Below are 24,119 nucleotides of genomic sequence, written 5' to 3'. Positions count from 1 at the left end.
GTTGCCAAGCCTACCACAATTCTAGAATTTTAAATCAATTTTTCCTTATCTGAGGACCTTGGAATGCTCTTTTATGTAAACATTGAATGAAAACATCACAAAGTTATTCAAAAGTCATTCTCATTTTCTTGAGTCGTTGCCCTTCCTGCCAGGGCGTTTCAAGTCATTCTCATTTTCTTGAGTCGTTGCCCTTCCTGCCAGGGCGTTTCGTTTAGGTTAATAGATAACCTTTTACCACAATTTTTGTAGGGTAGATTAAAATTAAGTATGGATGTATGACATATTTATGTTGAAAAACATGTTTATTTTGTAATTGGTTTTTAAAATTTTAATTTAATTATTAATAATTAATAAATTGACGAGTTGATGGTAAGAATTTAATTTTCATAGAATATTTTAAAATATTCTTAATAGTATACACAAATCAAACACTCAGATTTTTCTCCAAAGTAATTATGCATTTTTTTTCTCTTTTAATTAAATTGATTAATTAAAAAAATATTATATGAACAAGTGTTATATGAAATAAATTATAGTTTTTTGAATATGAGTTATTAATAAATCATAGTATTATAACAAATTTTATTTACAAATTAACAATCTCCATAGTAAAATGGGATTAACCTATGTATATAAGAATCATATTCCATATTTTGTCAAATGTATATATATTTAACTTATATATTAATGTTTTTATAATGAATAATAATAATAATTTAAAATAAAGTTACAATTTATTTAGTTTTATGAATTTTTTTAAGGATATTTATTATGGATTGATGGTCTATCCATATTTATTAGTCATTTACTTTATATGGTTGCTTTGATGTTTGTTATGGATTGATGTCTATGAGCATTTATTCGCAACTTAATTTATATGATTGCTTTGATGTTTATTAAGGATGGATGTCTATTAACATTTCTTAGCCACATAATTTATATGGTTGCACTAATTACTGCATAGATTAACAAAAATGTTTTTTTTAATAAATAGTTTTTATTTTGGATAGTTAATAATAATATTCTATATTGGTAGATGTATCTCGCTTTTAGAATTTTAATTTAATTATTAATAATTATTAAGTGGATGGTAATAAATTAACCTTCATAGAATATCTATGGAATATTTTTAATAATAATTAGAGATACAGGATGATGATGGGCTAGACATGCATCTTGGTTGGGCATGATACTTTATTATGGTGAGGCATGGGGCACTGCATGTTGGATCCATGATGTTGATGTGATGGATTGTTTTGGTGCCAAGTTTTATTTTCTTAATTGCATATCTTTGGATTGATGAATGTTAGGCTCAATCAAAATATGGTTTGGATATGATATATGTGGTGGTAAGACTATTTTAAAGAGACCATCGCATTCTTTCAACTCTAATGAAAGTGCATTGCTGATGCCTTGGGCACATTTGTGCAATCATTTGAGTCAGAATGACACCCCTTGGAGTGGAATGGACACAACTGCATGCAAGACAAAGAGTTGGATTAAGGAGTGCGAAGGGTTAGCTTGGGGTAGACCAACCTTTGACATGCCCCAAAAGACTAGTATAAGTAATGGAAGGTGAAGAGGCCAAACATAACAACATCAACCCGACTAAAATTGGAGCTACATGAAAAAATTGGGACAAACTACAAGGCGAAGTCATATGAATGAAACATAGTCCAAACAAAGTACATTTTAGGCTGATCAAACCACAGAAGTGAAACATCACAATGTCACATGACCCCACGACACTAGGGACACCAAGTCAATTAAAAAACTCAAACAAACTAGAAAATGGAATAAACAATTTTAAAATATTTTAGATAAAAGATGTGAAACATCACAATGTCACATGACACCAGGACACCAAGTCAATTAGAAAACTCAAACAAACTAGAAAATAGAATAAAACAATTTTAAAATATTTTAGATAAAAGATGCCAACCCTATTCGTAAATAAAAAACTTATATAAGATGACAACAACTACCCTTTTTATACTTTAACATGCCCCATGATAAAAATAAAAGGTAAAACTTAACATCCATCTTAAACACCGATCTACCAAGCACTAAGAGGGATCAAATTTTTTGTGATACAAACCTCTTTTAAATTTAAAATATTTTCAATCTCTCTCATTGCTTGATAAATCCATGGTTTATATATATATTTATTTATTTATTTAAATTGCATTTTTAATATATAAATAGATTCAATGCCTAAATCACATTTTTGAATGCATAAATGGATTCAATGTTTTGAAAATCCTCTTAGGCGCACAACTTAAACTTGAATTCCAACAAATCTTTACTACAATCTCACAAAATTAATGTAAAACTACTTTTAAAAAGAGCCAAAATGTAGAATAATGAGATTAGTTGAAATGCTTTACCCATAATATTTGTTTTCAATTGTTTTTTAAGCCATATATAAGACAAACATATTTCACAATTGGTTTATATAAGAGATAAGTACTTATTTTTCATATTCATATATATATATATATATATCTCTGAAAAATAAATATTTATCTCTTTTTTTTTTCACTTACTGGTTCACGGATACCCGGGTCAGTGGGTAGCCGCTACGTCCAGGGTTTTAAACACTGAGTGGACGCCACCCGAAGGGCATCAACACCCCTCGGCCTATTTACTGACCTAACCCCAAGAGCTTTCGGGATTCGACCCTGTGACCTCCCATTGGCGAGGCACTTGATTTGACCGATTGAGCTAACTCTTGGGGCTTTAAATACTTATCTCTTATATAAACTATTTGTGAAATATGCATGTATTATATATAGACAACTCACATTGAAATATTTTACTTAACATGGAGTTGCCTGTGTTGATTTCCTTTCTATATAAGGAAATTGATATCGAAATATATAGATGAAAATAGATACTCATATACTTTATTTAAGTTCGATATTAGGATATTTTTAAACATAAAAGAATTATACATCTTTTGTACCAAAGTGAAAATATAATTTTTTTTTTAACTTTTAATTACTTTATATTTTAGTTATAGTTAAGAGTGGGACAAATAGTTCTAGCAATTTGACAACGTTGTTTCTTAATTTAGAGAATATATTATTTTTATTTTAAAAAGGGATATATCAATTTCAAATTTAACATGGATGAAATTACACATCTTTTGAATTGTAGAATAAACCTCTCAACATAAGAATGAAAAAGGTTGTCATGTCGCTATAAAAATGTACATTTCAAAAATAAATACAATATCATAACAAAAGAAGAAGTGACTACACACCCTATGGTAAAGGGAGAAGTGACCGCACACCTTGGTAAAGGACCTTTGGTATTTGGATAATTAATTTCTACATGCTTATATATTTGAGTATATATCTATTTTTTTAATAAGTTGGAATATGTGGATGATTTTGGTTATTTAGATGTTAGTATAATTTTGCTGGGTTAACGTAATTTTTTTATATTAATATATAAAATTGTTATTTATTTACGGTTAAAAAACATAAAAAAATAAAAAAATCCAACTTAAAAACTAAACAGGCTGACCAAGCTAAACAGGCTGACCAAGCAGAACATTATGAGCCTTTTCCAAATTAAAAACTAAACTGCTGACCAACTTAGAATATTCTGGGCCTTTTCCAAATTAAAAATAAACATGTTGATCAAGTAGAATATCATGGTAGAGGAAGTGAGGGCTCACCCTATGGTCAAGCGCCCTTTCCAAGTTAAAAAAGACCCTTAGAATATTATGGGCTTTTTCCAAATTAAAAATAAACATGCTGACCAAGGACAATATCATGGCAGAGGAAGTGAGGGTGCGCCTTTTCCAAGTTTAAAAAGACCAACTTAGAATATTATGGGCCTTTTCCAAATTAAAAATAAACATGCTCATGGCAGAGGAAGTGACGGCTCACGGCTCACCCTATGGTCAAGCGACTTTTCCAAGCTAAAAAAACCATGGGCACATTTTTTGGGACTTTTCCAAGTTAAAAAAAACCACCATGGCTACATTTTGTTTTAGTTGTTACGGTCATTAGTTAGACACAGATATAATTGTTTTATTTTATTTTATTAATAATTATTTAGTAGATAGTAAAAAGTAGGTATTATTGTATTTAATAATTTTTTTCATTTATTTTATAGTTATTAGTTAGATATAAATATAATTATCTTATCTTATCAATAATTATTTAGTGAATAGTATAAAATAATCTTATTAAATATCTATAAAATATTTTTAATAATAATTAAAAATAGATAATTGAAATTTATCTCAAATATAATTATAATTTTTTAAAATTAATTACAAAAATCTTTCCACATATTTTGATTTTTAAAATTAATTACAAAAATCTTTCCACATATTTTGATTATATATATTTTGATTCTATATATATTTATGGTTAGTTTATTATATATTTTTGTTGTGTAATTTCTTTTATAATTATATATACATTTAATTTATATATTAATTTTTTAATTAATATAATAATAATAATATAATTTAGTTGAGTTAATCATACGGCTTTTTAAAATGTATCTTGAAAATAAAAATAAGATAATGCTTATTGATACTTTAGCGTGCGCTCGTTCTTATTAATATTAAAAATTTAAAAACTTATTGATAGAAATATGTAATTCAATCTCCGCGTATAGGCTCAGCGAATCTTCTTCCGCTCATGGATGTCATGCTTCATGCTTCCGCTGTACAACTTTGACTTCACGATTTCATCCGCCCGCCATTATTCTTGTCCAACTAAGATGCCGTGCGTAATAATGCCGTGCGTAATACTAGAGTAAGAACAATGCTACTTTGCTAATTGTTAAATATAAGGATGACGCCTTTGGTACTCAGAAACTGCAGAAATCTTCTGCTCTGACTGGGTTTGAAGATGTCACGACCTTCTTGAGACTCATATGATCAACAGCAACACAGGTGCCCAATTCATTAGGGTAAGTCTGCCGACCTGCCTAATTCATTAGGGTTTCAGACATTCTGCAGCAGCCAGGATAACAGTCGCCGTCAGCCAGGATAACAGTCGCCCTCCTCTGTTTCGAGCAGATTGGGGTTCAGCATGGCCATAATGGAAGCGCCAGAGGGAATCTGCTGGCGTTTGTTCTGTACTCAGCTCACATGGTTTTTTCTCCTCTTCAGTTGCAGGTTTGTTTCTGGAATTTCCAATTTCAACAATCAGTGCACCACTAAAAAAGATCGGTTGAGCCTGGGTTCTTCACTCACTCCTGAACAGAACACAACTTGCCTGATATCTCCCAATGAAACATTCTCTGCTGGATTTTATGGAGTTGGCAACAATGCTTATGCTTTTGCCATATGGTATACTCACACACCCGACCGAACAGTGGCTTGGGTGGCTAACAGAGAAGTACCTGTCAACGGAAGGCAGTCACGTCTGTACCTGCAGAAAGATGGAAACCTCGCTCTGTGGGATGCAGATGGTAGCGCTCTGTGGAGTACCAACACCAGTAACAAGAATGTCAAAGAGCTTGTTCTTCTAGAAACAGGAAATCTGGTGTTACGCAGCTCTTCAGGAGATCAGATTCTGTGGGAAAGCTTCCAGTATCCAACCGATACTCTTCTTCCATTCCAGTCCCTCAATAATAATGCAGGGCAGTTAATATCCAGAAAAGGGAATACCACGTTTAACAGAGGCTACTATCGCCTGTATTTTGATAGCGACAACGTTCTTCAACTAATTTTCGAGGGATCAGGCATATCAAGCAACTACTGGCTTACACCCACCTTGTCAAACTTTCAGAACGGCAGAACCCCATACAATAGCAGCCGCCAAGCGGTGTTTAACAGCCTAGGTAGTTTCCTTTCAAGCGATGACTTTACCTTTAACGCCTCAGATTATGGAGAAGGCCCCAAGAGAAGATTAACTCTGGACATGGATGGAAACCTCAGACTCTACAGCTTGGTGGAAGAGACAGGTACATGGAATATTGTTTGGATGGCTTTTCCTGATCAATGTTCTGTTCATGGCTTCTGTGGTATCAACGGTCTCTGCATATACACCCCTGTTCCCAGATGTATCTGCCCCCCTGGTTTTCACAGGAATGATTCCACCGATTGGTTCCAGGGTTGCCAGCGCAATAAACCACTGAACTCGTCCAGTCTAAAGCTTGTTTATCTTCCACATACAGATTATTATGGCTATGATCTAAATTACTATGGTAGTCAAACTGGGAACACATTTGAAAACTGCAAATTTCTGTGCATGAATGACAGCAAATGTGAAGCTTTTGCCTACAGATTGGATGGCACCGGAACTTGTTTCCGTAAGGCTCTACTTGCCAATGGATTTCGATCTCCTGGTATTTTGAACCACATGTATATCAAAGTTTCCAGCAATGATTTTTCTGTTTCTAATTCTACCAGTGCAGCTCAGCCATTAAACTGTTCGGCTTTGACTACCACTGTGACAGAGACAGGCCAATACAAGAAGCATAAGACTGGCAGCGCTGTCAAATATACGCTAGGGTTTGCAATTGCATTTGGTGTTGCAGAGCTGGTCTGCATAATACTTGGATGGCGGTATATGTTTATCGAATATAGAGTTCCTGGCTATGATCGTCTAGGTTACTCACTGATTCCTGGGGGGTTCAAGAAATTCAGCTTTGCAGAGTTGAAGAAAGCGACGGATAACTTCACGGTAAAACTGGGGCAAGGAGGGTTTGGGACTGTGTACAAAGGGGTGCTTCCAGATGGTGACGTGGTAGCAGTGAAGCAACTGGAAGGAGTATCCCAAGGTCATGAGCAGTTTGTTTGGTATTTTTAAATGGGAAATACCAAAACCAGACAAACAAACACCACAGAGCCAATGCTCTGTTTCCACTGTTCCAGGATCATTTGCAGAGAACCTCTTTAATAAAAAAATGAACTCAGAACACAGTCCATTACACAAAAAAAAACTTCTATTGATTTAAAACAAAAAGACTGATACAAACTTCATCCTCTGTGCAAAGAGGGATTCAAAAATAAAACTCTGCTGCTCTCACAGATTTTCCACTGCTGTGGATATTACAAAACAATTTCTTGCTGCTCCTATGTTTTACAATGGCAAACAAACATTACATGCCTCCCCTGTTCCATTTTCCGCACTGCTGTGCGTTCAACATTTACCACAAAAATTACATACTCCACTGCTGTGAAAATTACATAATCTTCTGTTTTACAATGGGGGTCAAAAACAATTACATCACCTCTTTCATATCTCGCACTGCTGTGCGTTTACAAAAATTTGCTCCACCGAGCGCAGCCACAACATAACACAATTACATAAAAATTGTGCGCAGGCACAATACACCTCACCCAAAAGAAACTCGCACACCACTATATGCTCCCGCAGCCACACTACACAAAAACTACTACACACATAGTCATATATGAAAACATAAAAAAAACTAACGTGGCCCATAACCATATTAAATGGCCTACACCTAAACTTACGTAAATGCATATATAAAAATATAAATGGGACATATGCCCATAACCATTTAAACAGGCCACCACCTAATTCCACGTAAAAGCATTAAAAACCATTACTTTTCCTCCACGGCGGTCAACTAACAAAACGACAAAAAAAATCATTTTGACGCGGGCGGGGACGGCTGACGTCACTTCAGTGCCATGTGTCGCCACCTCATTTGTCGGGCCCGGTCATTAAAGTCCGCACAGCTTCGCGGAGATCTGAGCCTGCAGACCCGATCCAACGCAATTCGCACACCACTCTTCCGCAACCAGCACGACCTTTAGCGTCCGGGGAACAGCGGTTTCGGCGCTCGTACATGGGACGCGTGGCGGAGTGTGAAGGTGTTCGGAGCCTCCGTTACGGAAACCGCCTTCGCCGAATGGTGGTGCGGGGAGACCACGGTGGTTTTCCGAAAACTGCCGTGCAGTTGGAATTACAAATTTAACACTCCCCTTTAATTTCAACTGCTGGGCATTCAGACATACCCAAGCACTTCCTCTCATAGAGGGATTCCTCAACACTGCTGTTACAAAAATATCATCCTCACATAGAGGGATTCACCAACTGCTTCTGATGCAGTTCACAAACAAACAAAGTTGTCTTCCTCTTAATAGAGGGATTAACCTGAAACTGTGCTTAAGAGCACCTTCCTCATGACAGAGGGATTCACCATAACAATGTGCTGAAGAGCACCTTCCTCATGATAGAGGGATTCACCTGTTATAAAAACATCTTCCTCTTAATAGAGGGATTTACCAAACAATGCTAAAAAGCATCTTCCTCTCAACAGAGGGATTCACTAATGACTATGCTAAAAAGCATCATCCTCTTGATAGAGTGATTTACCAAATGACTGCCTCAAATGCAGTTCCAAAACAAACAATCATTGCACTGCTGTGTGTGCAAACTCATTACATTGTTCTTTTATGCTGATGCATATTCTCTGCTGCACTGTTGTGCCATCTTCTTTGCTGCGTCTACCCCACACTGCTGTGTCTGCTCCACGCTACTGCGTTTACACCTGCACTGCTCTTACATTTCTTTACAAACTCTGCATTGCTGTGCATTCTTCAAAGACAAAATACTCTGTCTTTTCTGGAACAATTACACTGTCCCAACTTACAAATTTACACTGCTGTGTGTAAACATTTCTTACACTCACTGCTGTTGCATATGTTGCATTTCAATTCAATGAACAACAAATTCATTACATTTACCTTTACTGCTGTAAGGAAAATTTCTTTTGCATGTGCTGCTGTCCATTACATCTCATTTCTTCAACAAAACTTTAATGCTGCTGCATCTTTCTTGTTTGCATTGCTGTGTGGTTCTCCTTCTTCACGATGGGAAAACTTTTCTTCAAGCTGCTGCTGTCCATACACTTGTTGTTGTGTTGCTGCTGCAATTTGCACTGCTGTGTGCACATACACTTGGCACTTCATTCTCCACGAAAAAAAATTAACACGGGCTGCTGCCTTTTCTTATGCACCCTTGCTTCACACAATCTTCAGCTTCATTCATTTTATTTTCACAACGCACTACTGTGCAATTCCTTTGGCTTTCTGCTGCCACACACATTCTTATACATCCAGTGTGCATTAAAAATCTGCTGTCCTTGTTTTTCTTTATGCATTTCTTTGCATGCTGCATTGCATAAAAAAAAACATTACATTTTTTTTACTGCTGTGTGAAATAATTTCATTGCATTCTCAGCCACTGGGCATTTACGTTCTGCTGCGTTTTGCCTTCTTCTCATTTTCTTCTCACTGCTTTGCATTTTCATTCCCAATAGAAAACATTCAATCTGCTGTGTATTATACTCACTCTGCTGTGAGTGTATTCTATCATACTACATAAAAGGAACCTACCTTCCATTGCTATGCATTTCAATGCATGTGCACCACAAAAAATTTCAAACTGCTGTTTTATATTTTGTCTTCCCACTGCTGTGAGGGTTTCCTTGCCATGCATACTTTTCTTCTTGCGCTGCTACTCTTTACATTTGAGCGCTGTCCCCTTTTCTTCTCTGCTGTTATGGCAGATTTAATTTCATATTTTTCCTTTATAAAAAAATCTTCATCAAGGAGTGACTGTTAATACAGTTCAGCAAACAAAAATTACAAGCTCCCCTTTAATGTATGCTTGTCTTCTTTTAGCAGACTCTTCTCAAAATAAACTTAGATCAGTTGCGTTGCTTAAGAGGCTTCCAGGCTGTATTTCTTTTCTTCTCCATACTTGTGTAACTTTCTTCCTTTGCATGGGTCTAGTTTGTGTAATAGCCCATGTCAAGTTACAGTCACGTGCCATATGCCCAATGTTATGACACTTGAAGCATTCAACTTTATTCATGAATGAGAATTCATGATTTCTTCTTGTGAAATTATTTCTTGGAGATTGTCGGGGACCACAACATCTATCTCCATGAAATGCTCTACAGTCTTTTGCCATATGACCAAAGTTTGAGCAAGCATAACAATAACCATAAAATGAACTTTGGTACCTGGGAGATGGAGGTTTCCTTGATGTACTTCTGAAGTCTTGCTGCCTTGAGATCCTTTGATGATCACCATTGCCTCTTGCCTTTTTGCCATCGGCGACATTTCTTCTTGGAGCTGGTTTTCTACTTGGAGCAGGATTTCTTCTATTGCAGCCTTCATTTTTCTCCTTGCCTTTGCTGGAACTAGGAGCATCACCATCTCTTTCTGGCTTCTTCACATCTCCTTTGCTTAAAGCATCCTCATCCTTGTTTGAGGGTTCACCTACATACCCAAATCCTGATTTATCAGATGGAGATCTATGATAGCTAAGCATATCATCCAAAGCTTGAGAGCTCTTCATGATCTTGTTCATCCCTTCAACCTTCTTCCTGAGGAGGACAATCTCTTCTTCTAGCTTTTCACATTCATTATTTTTCTTTGCTAGTTGTCCCTCAGTTTCTTCCTTGCTACGAGTAGCTTCAGCTGCTACTATTTTGAAGGAGATAATATCAGACTTCATTTTGGAGATTTCTTCATCTTTTGCTTGATTGCTCTTCATTTTCTTTTCAGCTCCTTGTGCCTGCTTCCTGGCTTCTTGTAATTCTGACTTAAGGGAGGATACCTCTACCTTATACTGTCCAATCTCTTCTATAAGTTTGTTCACTCTCTTGTGTCTTTGTTCAAGTTCACTTGTCAAGGCATCTGCCTGCTTCTTTGCTTCATTCAGCTGATTTGTCATGGATATGACTTCTTCATGATGTTTCTTCTTGCATTGGTCAAGCTCCTTCTTCAGCTTGGTAAGCTCTTCATCTCTTTCTTTTACTTGAAGTTTGATGAGGTCAACCTTCTCATTCTCAGCTTCTATGATGGGTTCATAACTTTCTTCTTCACTGATGGTGATGGTCAGTGTTCCCTTTGCATGAAGGTCATGCAGTCTGTCCCATATATCCTTTGCTGATGTATATTTTCTTAGATTCCTCTTCACTGAATCAGGGAGTCCATTCAAGATAGTCTTTGCTGCTTATGCATCATACTCCATGGATTCTTTATCCATCTTGCTGCCATCAATCACTGACTCCCAGACTTCAATCCCCTCATACATTAGAAAAGCCCTCATCTTTATTTCCCATACATCAAAGTTTCCATCAAACTTTGGAACCTCAAATAGAATGTATTCTAATGGACTGCCTTCTATCTTAGTAGAGGAGGGAGATACATTTTTAACAGGCTTGGAGGCTTTCTTCTTTGACCTAGCCATTCTAAACTAGTCTTCAAATACTTGACTGTGTTTTTTTTAATCACTGACTGTTTCTATAACTGTAACACAAAAAAAGCTTTGAGAAATACCTTAACTCTTTTGGCTGAGGCTTCACACTGCTGGAGAGGTTTGACTGCTGCTGCAACAAGAGTCTTTCCTTCAGCTTCCTTGACACTTTTAAAGAGCCTGAACCAGCTCTGTCACCATCAAGGAGCCTGGACTAGCTCTGATACCACTGTTGGGTATTTTTAAATGGGAAATACCAAAACCAGACAAACAAACACCACAGAGCCAATGCTCTGTTTCCACTGTTCCAGGATCATTTGCAGAGAACCTCTTTAATAAAAAAATGAACTCAGAACACAGTCCATTACACAAAAAAAAACTTCTATTGATTTAAAACAAAAACACTGATACAAACTTCATCCTCTGTGCAAAGAGGGATTCAAAAATAAAACTCTGCTGCTCTCACAGATTTTCCACTGCTGTGGATATTACAAAACAATTTCTTGCTGCTCCTATGTTTTACAATGGCAAACAAACATTACATGCCTCCCCTGTTCCATTTTCCGCACTGCTGTGCGTTCAACATTTACCACAAAAATTACATACTCCACTGCTGTGAAAATTACATAATCTTTTGTTTTACAATGGGGGTCAAAAACAATTACATCACCTCTTTCATATCTCGCACTGCTGTGCGTTTACAAAAATTTGCTCCACCAAGCGCAGCCACAACATAACACAATTACATAAAAATTGTGCGCAGGCACAATACACCTCACCCAAAAGAAACTCGCACACCACTATATGCTCCCGCAGCCACACTACACAAAAACTACTACACACATAGTCATATATGAAAACATAAAAAAAACTAACGTGGCCCATAACCATATTAAATGGCCTACACCTAAACTTACGTAAATGCATATATAAAAATATAAATGGGACGTATGCCCATAACCATTTAAACGGGCCGCCACCTAATTCCACGTAAAAGCATTAAAAACCATTACTTTTCCTCCACGGCAGTCAACTAACAAAACGACAAAAAAATTCATTTTGACGCGGGCGGGGACGGCTGACGTCACTTCAGTGCCACGTGTCGCCACCTCATTCGTCGGGCCCGGTCATTAAAGTCCGCACAGCTTCGCGGAGATCTGAGCCTGCAGACCCGATCCAACGCAATTCGCACACCACTCTTCCGCAACCAGCACGACCTTTAGCGTCCGGGGAACAGCGGTTTCGGCGCTCGTACATGGGACGCGTGGCGGAGTGTGAAGGTGTTCGGAGCCTCCGTTACGGAAACCGCCTTCGCCGAATGGTGGTGCGGGGAGACCACGGTGGTTTTCCGAAAAACTGCCATGCAGTTGGAATTACAAATTTAACAGAGTTCTGGGCAGAAGTGAGTATGATTGGGAAAGTCCATCACATGAATTTGGTTCGTATGGTTGGCTTCTGTGCAGAAAGAAATCACAGGCTGCTGGTTTATGAGTACATTGAAAACGGGTCTCTGGATAAGTATCTGTTCGCAGAAAGCGATGATAGAGTTTTGGGTTGGAAAGAAAGATTTGGGATTGCAGTGGGCACGGCCAAGGGGTTAGCCTACCTCCATGAAGAGTGTTTGGAATGGGTCCTGCACTGTGACATCAAACCCCAAAACATACTTTTGGACATGAAATTTTGTCCCAAGGTTTCTGACTTTGGGTTAGCAAAGCTGGTAGACAGAGATCAGGCATTCTCCTTCTCCACAATTAGAGGCACCAGGGGGTACTTAGCACTAGAGTGGGCAATGAATCTGCAAATCACAGCCAAGGTGGATGTTTATAGCTTCGGGATTGTTTTGTTAGAGATGGTGACTGGACGAAGCTCATCATCCAGTTTAGCACTCCAAAATTATGGACATTTGGTGCAGTGGGTGTCTACAATGATGAAGGAAGGGAAAGCGATGGAGGAAGTAGTGGATCCTAAGATGCATGGAGATTTTGATTTGGAGGAGGTGGAGAGAGTCCTGAAAACAGCACTGCTCTGTGTGCAGCAAGAAAAGGATATGAGACCTTCCATGAGCCGGGTCGTCGAAATGCTTTCTCAACAGGACGTCTTTACACCAACAAATTCCATGTTGCCTAGCGACCCAGCCAGTTCATTTCGAATTTTCTCTTCCTCAATAGAGGGTCAATCCTCTTCCTCCTCATTTTATGCCGTAACAGCCTAGCAACAGAGTATTCCATTTCTCGATGTGTATTTCCATAAATGCTGTTGTAATGTAACCTGATTAGATCTATCCTGTATCCAGATTTAATAAGTGCTAAGAGGTATAAATCTTGGTACTAGATAGATTCTAGTTTAGTTTAAGATGAATGTATAGTGTTTTTTTTCTTTCCGGTCTATATATATATATATATATATGTATGTATTGTTATTTACTTTTTTATTTAATTTAATTGTGGTTTAAATGTGTGTATTTATATATTTTTTATAATTTTCTTAATAAAACATTATGTTAAGGATAATTTCTCTTCTATACTGTAAAGCATCTCGCTATGTATTTTTCCACTCACTATTTTCAATAGAATAGAAAGTATTTTGCCTCTCGCTATTCTCAATGCAAAAGTGTTTTTCACGTATACATAAGTATGCCATTTATTTATGTATATACCATTTTCCATCCTTTCATTGTTGGTAATAAGAATATTCTAATTGAAAAATAAAAAACAAAAACAAATTGTAATACTTAAGTAACACTCAATGCCATTGCTGTGTTCAATGGACTAATATTAACACTTTCAATGAATCGCTAATCATAGTTACTAATAATTTGTCATTAATTTAAGGAAGTAACAAATTGTAATACTTAAGGAGCACTCAATGCCATTGTTGTGTTCAATGGAGTAATATTAACACTTTCAATGAATCGCTAATCATAGTTACTAATAATTTGTCATTAATTTAAGGAAGTTTATCATATTAAATTTAAAAATTAATTTTATTATATAGTTTTTGTCATTACTATCGTATTGAAATTTTTTGGCGCGTGAAATACACTTTATAAGAAAATTTTAATTACTTCTTCTCTATCCAAAGGCAATGCAAAAACTGAACTGGGGTGAGGAGAATAACACATAACACTCCTCATAATTAGTAAAGATAACTTGGTTGAATCTATTCTATAGATCTCAATGAGTTTTATTCAAATTACGTTGTCACTTAATTTGAAAATGAACTTGTATGTTGACAATGTAATTTGAACATGAACCTGTATGTTTTCAATGTGTTTGGGAGTTTTAGCTCAAGGGTTCTTTCTTGAGCACGCCCTTATTCTTGCCCAATTAAGATGCCCTGTCTACTACTAGAGTAAGAACAATTCTAATTCGATAGTGGTTAAATGTAAAGGATGACGCCTTTGGTACTCAGAAACTACAAAAATCTTTTGCTCTGAATGGCTTTGAAGATGTCACGACCTTCTTGAGATTCAGAGTATCAACAGCAAGACAAGTTCCTAAGTCATTAGGATTTCAGACATTTTACAGCAGCCAGGATAACAATCGCCTTCCTCTGTTTCGAGCAGATTGGGGTTCAGCTTGACCATAATGGAAGACACAGAGTGAATCTGCTGGCGTTTGTTCTGTAACCAGCTCACATGTCTCACCTGGGTCAATCCTCCAAGAGGGTTGCGTCCAAAGATGACTTTGTATGCTGAGCACTTCTTGGAGTTGAGAGACGGGCTCATTGTTCGACCCCAGTATACGTTTCACCACTGGTTGCATGTTCTTTGCATTCCTCTAGGCCGGTTCAGAGTAAGCTCTCATAGACTTCGGGTAGAGACAGAGTAGGCCAGTTCAGAGTAGGCTCTAATAGACTTCGGGTAGAGACGGACCACCAGGGGGATAGACTAGACAGATTCTGCTAGGTATGTCATTTATAGGAAGTGGAGACCGAGGTGCACTTCATTCTTGGATGCCCTTTCTACTACGAGGTCAGAGGAAGGTTTCATTGCTTGTTCAGAGATTCTCGGACCCTTGCCGACTTTCTCCGGTAACAAGATCAGAGATGTTTGGCCCTATATATGCAGGGGGCTCTTAGGTTCTGAGTGCATATTCTTCAGCGTCCCATCAGACCAAACCCCACACAGAGGATCACGACATTTTTCAGAGTACTACCTTTAGACAGGAGCACCAAGAGATCAATTGATACCAGTTCGTATCCAGACTCCAAATCAGTGAGGATCCGTGGGACCTCACCCTGCCACATGAGATCTCAGTAGCAATTTGGTCTCAGATCCGTTCCTGGGAGACGGACTAGATCCTTCAACGTTTAGCAGCATGTGAACCCTCCAGTAAACAATTTAGTGGACAGCCTGCACGTGCCATCGGCTCCTCATCGGGCCAACATAGTTTGTTGAGTTTCTTCAATGTTATTCATTTAGCCTTAGATGTTAGGAGAGATGGGTCTGAACCTATTAGCCCCTGGATCTTCTCCGCTAGGGCTAGATGTTGATTTACTTCATGCATTGTATCTTTTATAGGAGACTCTTTGGTTCTCCAGCTTTGTGTATACATCAGTGTACTCAACAGTCCCTTTGACGTACTTTGTGGTTATTAGTTGGACATAAAAATTATTATCTTATGTTATCTTGTCTTCACTTACAAGCTTGTTTCTTTCTGGAATTCCCAATTTCAACAATCAGTGCACCACTAAAAGAGATCGGCTGAGCCTGGGTTCTTCACTCACTCCCGAACATAACACAACTTGCCTGGCTTCTCCCAATGAAACTTTCTCTGCTGGATTTTATGGAGTGGGCAACAATGCTTGTGCTTTTGGCATATGGTATACTCAAACACCCGACCGAACAGTGGCTTGGGTAGCCAACATAGTACGTAAATCAACGGAAGGCATTCCTGTCTTTATCTGCAGAAAGATGGAAACCTCGCTCTCTGGGATGCAGATGGTAGCGTTCCGTGGAGTACCATCACCGGTAACAAGAATGTCAAAAAGGTTGTTCTTCTAGAAACAGGAAATCTAGTGTTACGCAGCTCTTCAGGTGATCAGTTTCTGTGGGAAAGCTCCCAGTATCCAACCGATACTCTTCTTCCATTCCAGTCCCTCAATAATAACACAGGGCAGTTACTATACAGAAAAGGGAAATCCACTTTTAACAGAGGCTACTATCGTCTGTATTTTGATAGCGACAACGTTATTCGACTAATTTTCGAGGGATGAGTCATATCAAGCAACTGCTGGCCAACTCCTCGCCTGGGAAACTTTGAGAACTGCAGAAACCCATACAATAGCAGCCGCCAAGCGGTGTTTAACAACCTAGGTAGTTTCCAGTCAAGCGACGACTTTACCTTGAAGGCCTCGGATTATGGAGAAGTCCCTAAGAGAAGGTTAACTCTGGACATGGATGGAAACCTCAGACTATACAGCTTGGTGGAAGAGAAAGGTACACGAAATATTGTTTGAATGGCTATTTCTGATCAATGTTCTGTTTATGGCCTCTGTGGTATCAACGGTCTTTGCATATACACCCCTGTTCCCGGCTGTATCTGTCCCCTCTGGTTTTCACAGGAATGATTCCACAGATTGGTTCCAAGGTTGCGAGTGCAATAAACAACTGAAACAACTGAGCTCGTCCAGTCCAAAGCTTGTTTATCTTCCACATACAGATTATTATGGCTATGATCTAAGTTACTATCAAACTGAGACCACGTTTGAAAACTGCAAATTTCTGTGCATGAATGACAGCAAATGTGAAGCTTTTGCATATAGATTGGATGGCACAGGAGCTTGTTACCCTAAGGCTTTTCTTGGCAATGGATTTCGATCTACTGGTGTTTTGAACCACATGTATATCAAAGTTTCTAACAATGATTTTTCTGTTTCTAATTCTACCAGTGCATCTCAGCCATTAAATTGTTCGGCTTTGACTACCACTGTGACAGAGACAGGCCAATACAAGAAGCAAAAGAGAAGCAGCGTTGTGAAATATACGCTAGGGTTTGCAATTTCATTTGGTGTTGCAGAACTGGTCTGCATAATACTTGGATGGCTGTATATGTTTATAGAATATAGAGTTTCTCGCTATGATCTTCAAGGTTACTCAGTGATGCCTGGGGGGTTCAAGAAGTTCAGCTTTGCAGAGTTGAAGAAAGCGACCGATAAGTTCAGGGTAAAACTGGGGGAAGGAGGGTTTGGGACTGTGTACAAAGGGGTGCTTCCAGCTGGTGAGGTGGTAGCGGCGAAGCAACTGGAAGGAGTATCCCAAGGGCATGATCAATTCTGGGCAGAAATGACTCAATGAATATGATTGGGAAAGTCCATCACATGAATTTGGTTCGTATGGTTGACTTCTGTGCAGAACGAAATCACAGGCTGCTGGTTTCTGAGTACGTTGAAAACGGGTTTCTGGATAAGTATTTGTTCGCACAAAACGATGATAAAGTTTTGGGTTGGAAATAATGATTTGGGATTGCAGTGGGCACTGGCATGGAGTTAGTCTACCTCCATGAAGAGTGTTTGGAACGGATTCTGCACTGTAACATCAAACCCCAGAACATACTTCTGGACATGAAATTTTGTCCCAGGGTTTCTGATTTTGGGTTAGCAAAGCTCGTAGACAGAGATCAGGCATTCTCCTTCACAATTGGAGGGGCCCAGGGGTTACTTATCACCAGAATGGGGGATGAATCGGCCAATCACAGCCAAGGTGCATGTTTATAGCTACGGAATTGTTTTGTTAGAGACGGTGACGGGACGAAGCTCGTTATCAGTTTAACAGTCCAAAATTATGGACAGTTGGTATAGTGGGTGTCTGTAATGACGAAGGAAGGGAGAAGCGATTAAGTAGGGGATCCCAAGTTGCATGGAGATTTTGATGTGGATGAGGTCGAGAGAGCCCTGAGAACAGCACTGCTCTGTGTGCAGGAAGAAAAGGATAAGAGACCTTCCATGAGCTGGGTCGTCGAAAAGCTTTCTCAACAGGACGTCTTCACACCAACAAATTCCATTTTGCCCAGCGATTCAGCCATTCCATTTCGAATTTTCTCTTCCTCGCTCATTTTATGCAGTAGATAGTTAACAGCCTAGCAACAGATGATTCCATTTCTCGCAGACACATGCATGTATATTTCCATAAATACTATTGTAATACTACCTGCTTAGATCTATCCTCTATCCAGATTTAATCTTGATGCTGAATAAATTCTAGTTTCTAGATTCATCTCAAACTAGATTGTTATTTATTTTTTTATTTAATTTAATTTTGTGTTATTTAAGATGGAGTGTATTTATATTTTCTTAATTTTTTTTAATTTTTTATTTAATTTAATTTTGTGTTATTTAAGATGGAGTGTATTTATATTTTCTTAATTTTTTAATAAAACATATGTTCATGATAATTTCTCTTCCCTACTTTCTTGTAGAGCAGCTCACTACTACTCTTAATGCAATAGAAAGTGTTTTTAGCATATACATGAGAATGCTATTTTCCATCCTTCCATTGTCATAATAAGAATGTTAAAAAATAAAAAATAAAAGCAAGTTATAATACTCAATGGCATTATGTGTTTTCTTGATTAATATTAAAATTTTCAATGAATTGTTAATTATAATTATTAATAATTTTCCATTAATTTAGTGAAGTTTATTATATTGAAATTTTTTGGTTTGTGAAATATACTTCATACGAAATAGTTAGACACTTCCCCTCAATCCGAGGGTGGTGCAAGAATTGAAATCTTGGTGAGGAGGATGACACATAACACTCTTCATAATTGCTAGAGATAAACTCGGTTGGCAAATCTATCATATGGAACTTAATGTCTTAATGAGTTTTATTCAAATAAACTCAGTTGGCAAATCTATCATATGGAACTTAATGTCTTAATGAGTTTTATTCAAATTACATTATCACCGAATTTGGACATGAACCTGTACTAGATGACAAATTTTAAGTGCCCTTAATGTACTTAGGACTATTACCTCAAGGGTTCTTTCTTGATTAATTAATTATTATTCTTTAATATAATGAAAATGTTGTGGGGAAACCCCAAGAGATGCCTCTCAAAGTTCATGTATGTCATCCCTAGTAAACCCACCCATATTTAGACTAGGCGGCCTCTCAAGGTTCATGTATGTCATCCCTAGTAAACCCACCCATGTTAAGACTAGTCTACCTAACCCAAATGTGTTTGAACTAAGCATCCCTAATTATGAATCTAACCAAATTCTTAGTATAATTGAAGACAATCTTTTCACTTAACTTCGTAAGACTCATTCTTATTATTAATAATGAAAAATAAAATAATTGCATAGGATAATCATATTTTTGTTTGAAATAATCATAATAATTAATTATCACACTTTTTGTTGCAAAAATTATCAATTTGAGAGTATCAAGATGAAAAATGAAGGGGCAGCGATGTAAAATGTGACAAAGTATTGGAGTTTGCATCACAATGCAAAAAGACTGATGCAAAACCCTAACAAGTGGAAAAATATGTGACATAAATAGCGCCTTTGAGTCACACTATCTTTGCAAATTTTGGAAATAAAAAGAAAAGACAAGGTTGCTTTCACTTCATTTTTTCATGATTTTGTGAGGTGGAGCTTGTTGGACTTGAGGGAGGTCTATGGTGCATTCCATAGTAATAGTGAAGGGAGATTTGAAGGTCCTTCACTAGATCTATTAGATTTCATAAAAAATGATCTAATACTATTTCTCGTTGTCCCCACTTTTTTAAATTGTGTAGATCTCATTTGAGACTTCTTATGTGAGTGGATGGAATTTGGGAATAATGTGGAGGTTCATGTTTGGGATTGAAGATTTAGAATGCATTTTGCCATAGGGTTTAATAAATGAAATCCAAAATTATAAAACAAAACAAGGGTATTAAGGCGTAGAGATATCTTCCTCTTCCTCTACTTTGCTCTCCCTATCTTTCCTTCATCTTCCTCTACTTTTCTCTCTCCTATCTCTCCTTCCTCTTCCTTTTATTCTTGTTATTCTATATCTTCCTCTTCTTCTTATTCTCTCTTTTCCCCTCCTTCCTTCTCTTACCCTTTCCTTTTTTTGCACATCCTTCTTCTTGTTCATCTTTTTCTACCTCTCCCTCCCCTTCTTCCTCTTCCTTTTAATCTTCTTTTACTCCTCCCCCGTCCTCCTCTTTTTATTTTCTCTCCCCCACTTCCTTTTCTTCCCCTTTTCCTTTTCCTTTTTCTCTTTTCCATCTCCCTCTGCTTTCTCATTATCTTTCCTTTCTCTCAACCTCATGCTTCTTCTCCCTCTCACTTTTTTTCTTTCTCTTTCCTTTACTTATGCTTACCTCCTCTTTTTCTTCTTCCTATTTTATATTCTCCATCTCCCTTTACCTTTTCTTCACCCTCTTCCACTCCCTCATTGGTTGTTACCATGAATTCAAGTTGGGATCTAAATTCACGCCACCACAAAAGTCATATGTAGGTTGACCTATATGAAGCACCATGAGTTGCCACCACAAGCCACTCAATCCTTGGGTCCCTCAAATCAACTGAATTGACTTCTGCCACCATTGAAACACACAAATCGTTGTGGGAGCTATCAAATTTTACATATTTGTTGCCTAATATCTAGCCCTCATTGAATTAAATCTAATCAAGTCACTTGATTCATAAAAAAAATCAGATTGAACCATTAAAAAGGAGGAGTCAATACCTAGCCTTAAAATCTTCTGCAATATCATCTGTCATAAAGGAGCCACCATGAGGGTGTTTCCTTAATAAATTACATCCCCTGCTCCCCCTTAACTCCTCTCTCTCCTCCACACCCCCTCCTTGTCCCTTTTGTTTCACCCCCATCGTCACCCCCACCCCCCTCTTTAGTCTCTTGCCCCGTCCCTTCCCTCAACACCATACTCCCCCCTCGCCCATTCCCTTCACGATCAATCCCCACCCCTCCTCTCAACACCCCCTTCGTCCTCTCTCATTCCTTTTGCAATCAATACCCACACCATTAAACACTCCCCCTCTTTTGAACTAGCAAGCACATAGTACATTCATATGATGATGGGAGCAAAATCATAGGGAAAACCAATCATAGCAGTGGGTTACATGGTGAGTAGGACACATACAAACATAGGGGAAAGTATACATAATGAGGTAGAGGCATCCCTCTCTACAAACCCCATTCTCCTAGCTACCCAAGTTTGCAAGTTTACTAAACTATTAGAACTACATATGAAAGGGAGCACTCTTTCATCCAAAGTTTCAAAGGCGGAATCTAAGAACCTACCTCTCAAAAATTTTCTAAATGAAAACCAAGTGCAAGATACCCTACAATGACTAAACGACACCCTACATGTAGAAATTATGTATATATAAAATAGAAAAGAATAAATTTAAAACCAACAAACCACTTTGAAATTGGAAACAAAGATACATATAAATTCTTAGGTGCAGGTCATTAGGGCTAAGGAGAGGATCTCCCCACCCCTCTTGTTGTAGTTTGTGAAAATTTCATTTATTGCAGTAATTTGACACTATTATCCTAATTGTTCATTTAATTTAACAATTTATTTTCACATACGAACAAAGAATAAATCTCTACTGCAAATTTCACCATAAAAATACTGTAAAAAATAAACTACTAGAAACTAAGAAATTCTAGCACTCACACAAAAAGTTAACATGATTGTTTTTGAACAATTGTCCCCGGAAAAACCCAAGTTGGGAAAACTAGTGCAGCGAATGAGGGTTTTATTATTATTCTTCAACAACAATTCCAAGTACAATAATTTAGATGCTCTACTAGCAATCTAAGTTGAGGAAAAATACTGGAAAAATTATTGTGGGAATTTTCTCTCACCCATCAACTAAATTTTGTCCCCAAAATGGCCTCCCTAGCGACATGCAGATCCTTTAGCGTCAACCTTTTCACAGTGCTTACGCAAAACCCCTGGGAATTTCAACGTTCCTCTCACTGCCTCTCCCGGAACTGGAATACTTCCTTCGAAAATGTTGCTAACCTCCTCTACCACTTTCTACTCACCCTTTAGCTCTATTTTCTCTGCTGAGTCTTTGCTACTGAGAAAATCACATTGCCTAGGCAACTGAGTATTTGCACTGGTGTGTTCTCCATCACCAAATCGATCCCTTCTTATATCCACTTGTTGGGACTCCAACGACCAAGATTAAATCTTAATCAGTGGCTCAGATCAATTATGGATCAATCTATGTGATTTTCTAGAGAATCCTCACCTTGACTTAAGTGATTCTGATTAATTAACTATTTTTCCTAAGTTTAGACTTCGAAAATATTATAAAATTCGTTAATAATCTAATTAAGTCACCTCTAGGTGGAATTTTCAGAAACAATTTCTCGGTTTTGGTGATCTCATGTATTCTAGCCTTTCCAACAAATTTCGTGGCTAGAACACATCTGATACTACATAAATTAACACTCCCTCTTAGCGATGACCGTGTTCTTCTCTAGTGCTGCACATTCTGCCACAACACCCTATTTCTGTATCACCTCCTGTCACACAGCTGATGTATGGCCATACTGCCCACCAACCACTACACAACTCTAATGTTGCATCTATGTTGCTGCTGACACTGCATACTGTTGCCAGCACTGCATCTTCCCTGCAACTCCCTCTCATTTGTTGTTGCTGCAACTGCAACTACTGCAACTCAAAAGCATCTGGAATAATTTGTCCCTGATACTGAAACAATTTTTCCACCATACCCATTTGTTCTTTGAAATAGACGAACTTAGCTCTCCCTAGATTTTTTGAGTATATCTGCAACTTGCTCTTATGTGGGAACTTATTGTAGCTGGACCACTCCACATTGTACACAATCTCTGATGAAATGAATCCAGAATATCTATGTGTTTCGACCTGTCATGAAACATTAGATTCTCAGAGAGCTTAATGTAACTTGTATTATCACAGTAGACATTGGTCGCCTCCATCCTATGCTTGAACAAGCTTAATAACAGCTTATGAATCCATATAGCTTCGCACATGGCCGTGATTTTTGCCCTCAGTGCTACTAACTTCTGCTTCTTGTTACACCAAGAAACCATCCCTGATCCAACGTTGAAGCAATACCTAGAGGTATTTTTCATGTCCATTGAATTGCCTGCCCAATCTGCATTTGTGAATCCACATAGTCTAACATCATCCCCTCGGGTATATCTTAACCCATACTTGATAGTATCATGCACATACCTTAAAATATGCCTCGCTACTACCCAATATACCCTTTTCGGTCCTACCGTAAACTGATAGAGGGTATTGACCACGAAGAAAATATCTGGCCTAGTGTTGACCAGATACATGAGAGAACTGGTAAGTTGTCTACACATGGTGGGGTCGACATCCTTATCATTTTATGTATCTATATTCTTCCAGTTAGTGATCATGGGTGTAGACATGGGTCTACAATCCTGCATCCTGAATCTCTTCAAAATGTTTGTAGCATATCTTTCCTGCCCTAGGAAGATCTCCCCATCCTTCTACCACACTTCCAATCCAAGGAAATAGTGCATCAACCCCAAATCCTTCGTATCAAACTATGCTGCCAGGTTCCTCTTGCAATCCTCTATGAGCCCTGATGATCCTATCAAGAAGAGATTATCCACATACAATACTAGGATGAGTGGCTCACCCTCTACCATCAAATAGTAAAGGTTGGGATTTGCGTCACTCTTGACAAATCTCATCTGCTGCAAGTAGCTCTCGATCTGACCATACCATGCCTTAGAAGCCTGCTTGAGCCTGTATAAAGCTTTCTTCAATATGCACACATGAGTGCGCCTCTCATGAGTTTTGAAGCCCTCTAGTTGTTCAATGTACACCTCTTCCTCTATCACCTCATTCAAGAATGTTGTCTTGACATATATCTGGTGAATCTCCCATCCCA

General features: G+C 37.8%; 2 protein-coding genes across 2 annotated transcripts; both read left to right on the top strand.

Moving 5' to 3' along the window:
* The first annotated feature begins 5,069 nt into the window (after positions 1 to 5,069).
* Positions 5,070 to 13,594, top strand: LOC149165161 (putative receptor protein kinase ZmPK1). Its single transcript, XM_089429728.1, has 2 exons — positions 5,070 to 6,770; positions 12,610 to 13,594. The coding sequence occupies exons 1-2, from the start codon at positions 5,070 to 5,072 to the stop codon at positions 13,429 to 13,431; spliced, it is 2,523 nt and encodes an 840-aa protein (XP_089285854.1). The 3' UTR covers positions 13,432 to 13,594.
* A 3,026-nt stretch (positions 13,595 to 16,620) lies between these two features.
* LOC149165160 (putative receptor protein kinase ZmPK1) lies at positions 16,621 to 17,936 on the top strand. The gene is made up of 3 exons (XM_089429727.1): positions 16,621 to 17,472; positions 17,575 to 17,602; positions 17,692 to 17,936. The coding sequence occupies exons 1-3, from the start codon at positions 16,621 to 16,623 to the stop codon at positions 17,934 to 17,936; spliced, it is 1,125 nt and encodes a 374-aa protein (XP_089285853.1).
* Positions 17,937 to 24,119: the final 6,183 nt, after the last annotated feature.

This window comes from Pinus tabuliformis, chromosome 5_1 (genome assembly GCF_031772625.1).
Source record: "Pinus tabuliformis cultivar Carrire ecotype Pingquan chromosome 5_1, CPIR1, whole genome shotgun sequence".
Classification (NCBI taxonomy): Eukaryota; Viridiplantae; Streptophyta; class Pinopsida; order Pinales; family Pinaceae; genus Pinus; species Pinus tabuliformis.
Note: the sequence above shows the minus strand (reverse complement) of the source record. Positions and strands in the feature narration are given on the sequence as shown.

Excerpts from the sequence above, each read along its gene's own strand:
- LOC149165161 (XM_089429728.1), top strand. The coding sequence starts at position 5,070 with ATGGAAGCGCCAGAGGGAATCTGCTGGCGTTTGTTCTGTACTCAGCTC. Across the intron at positions 6,771-12,609 it reads CCCAAGGTCATGAGCAGTTT|TTCTGGGCAGAAGTGAGTAT; the intron begins GTTTGGTATTTT and ends AATTTAACAGAG.
- LOC149165160 (XM_089429727.1), top strand. The coding sequence starts at position 16,621 with ATGGAAACCTCAGACTATACAGCTTGGTGGAAGAGAAAGGTACACGAA. Across the intron at positions 17,473-17,574 it reads CGGCGAAGCAACTGGAAGGA|AACGAAATCACAGGCTGCTG; the intron begins GTATCCCAAGGG and ends ACTTCTGTGCAG. Across the intron at positions 17,603-17,691 it reads CACAGGCTGCTGGTTTCTGA|TGGGCACTGGCATGGAGTTA; the intron begins GTACGTTGAAAA and ends TTGGGATTGCAG.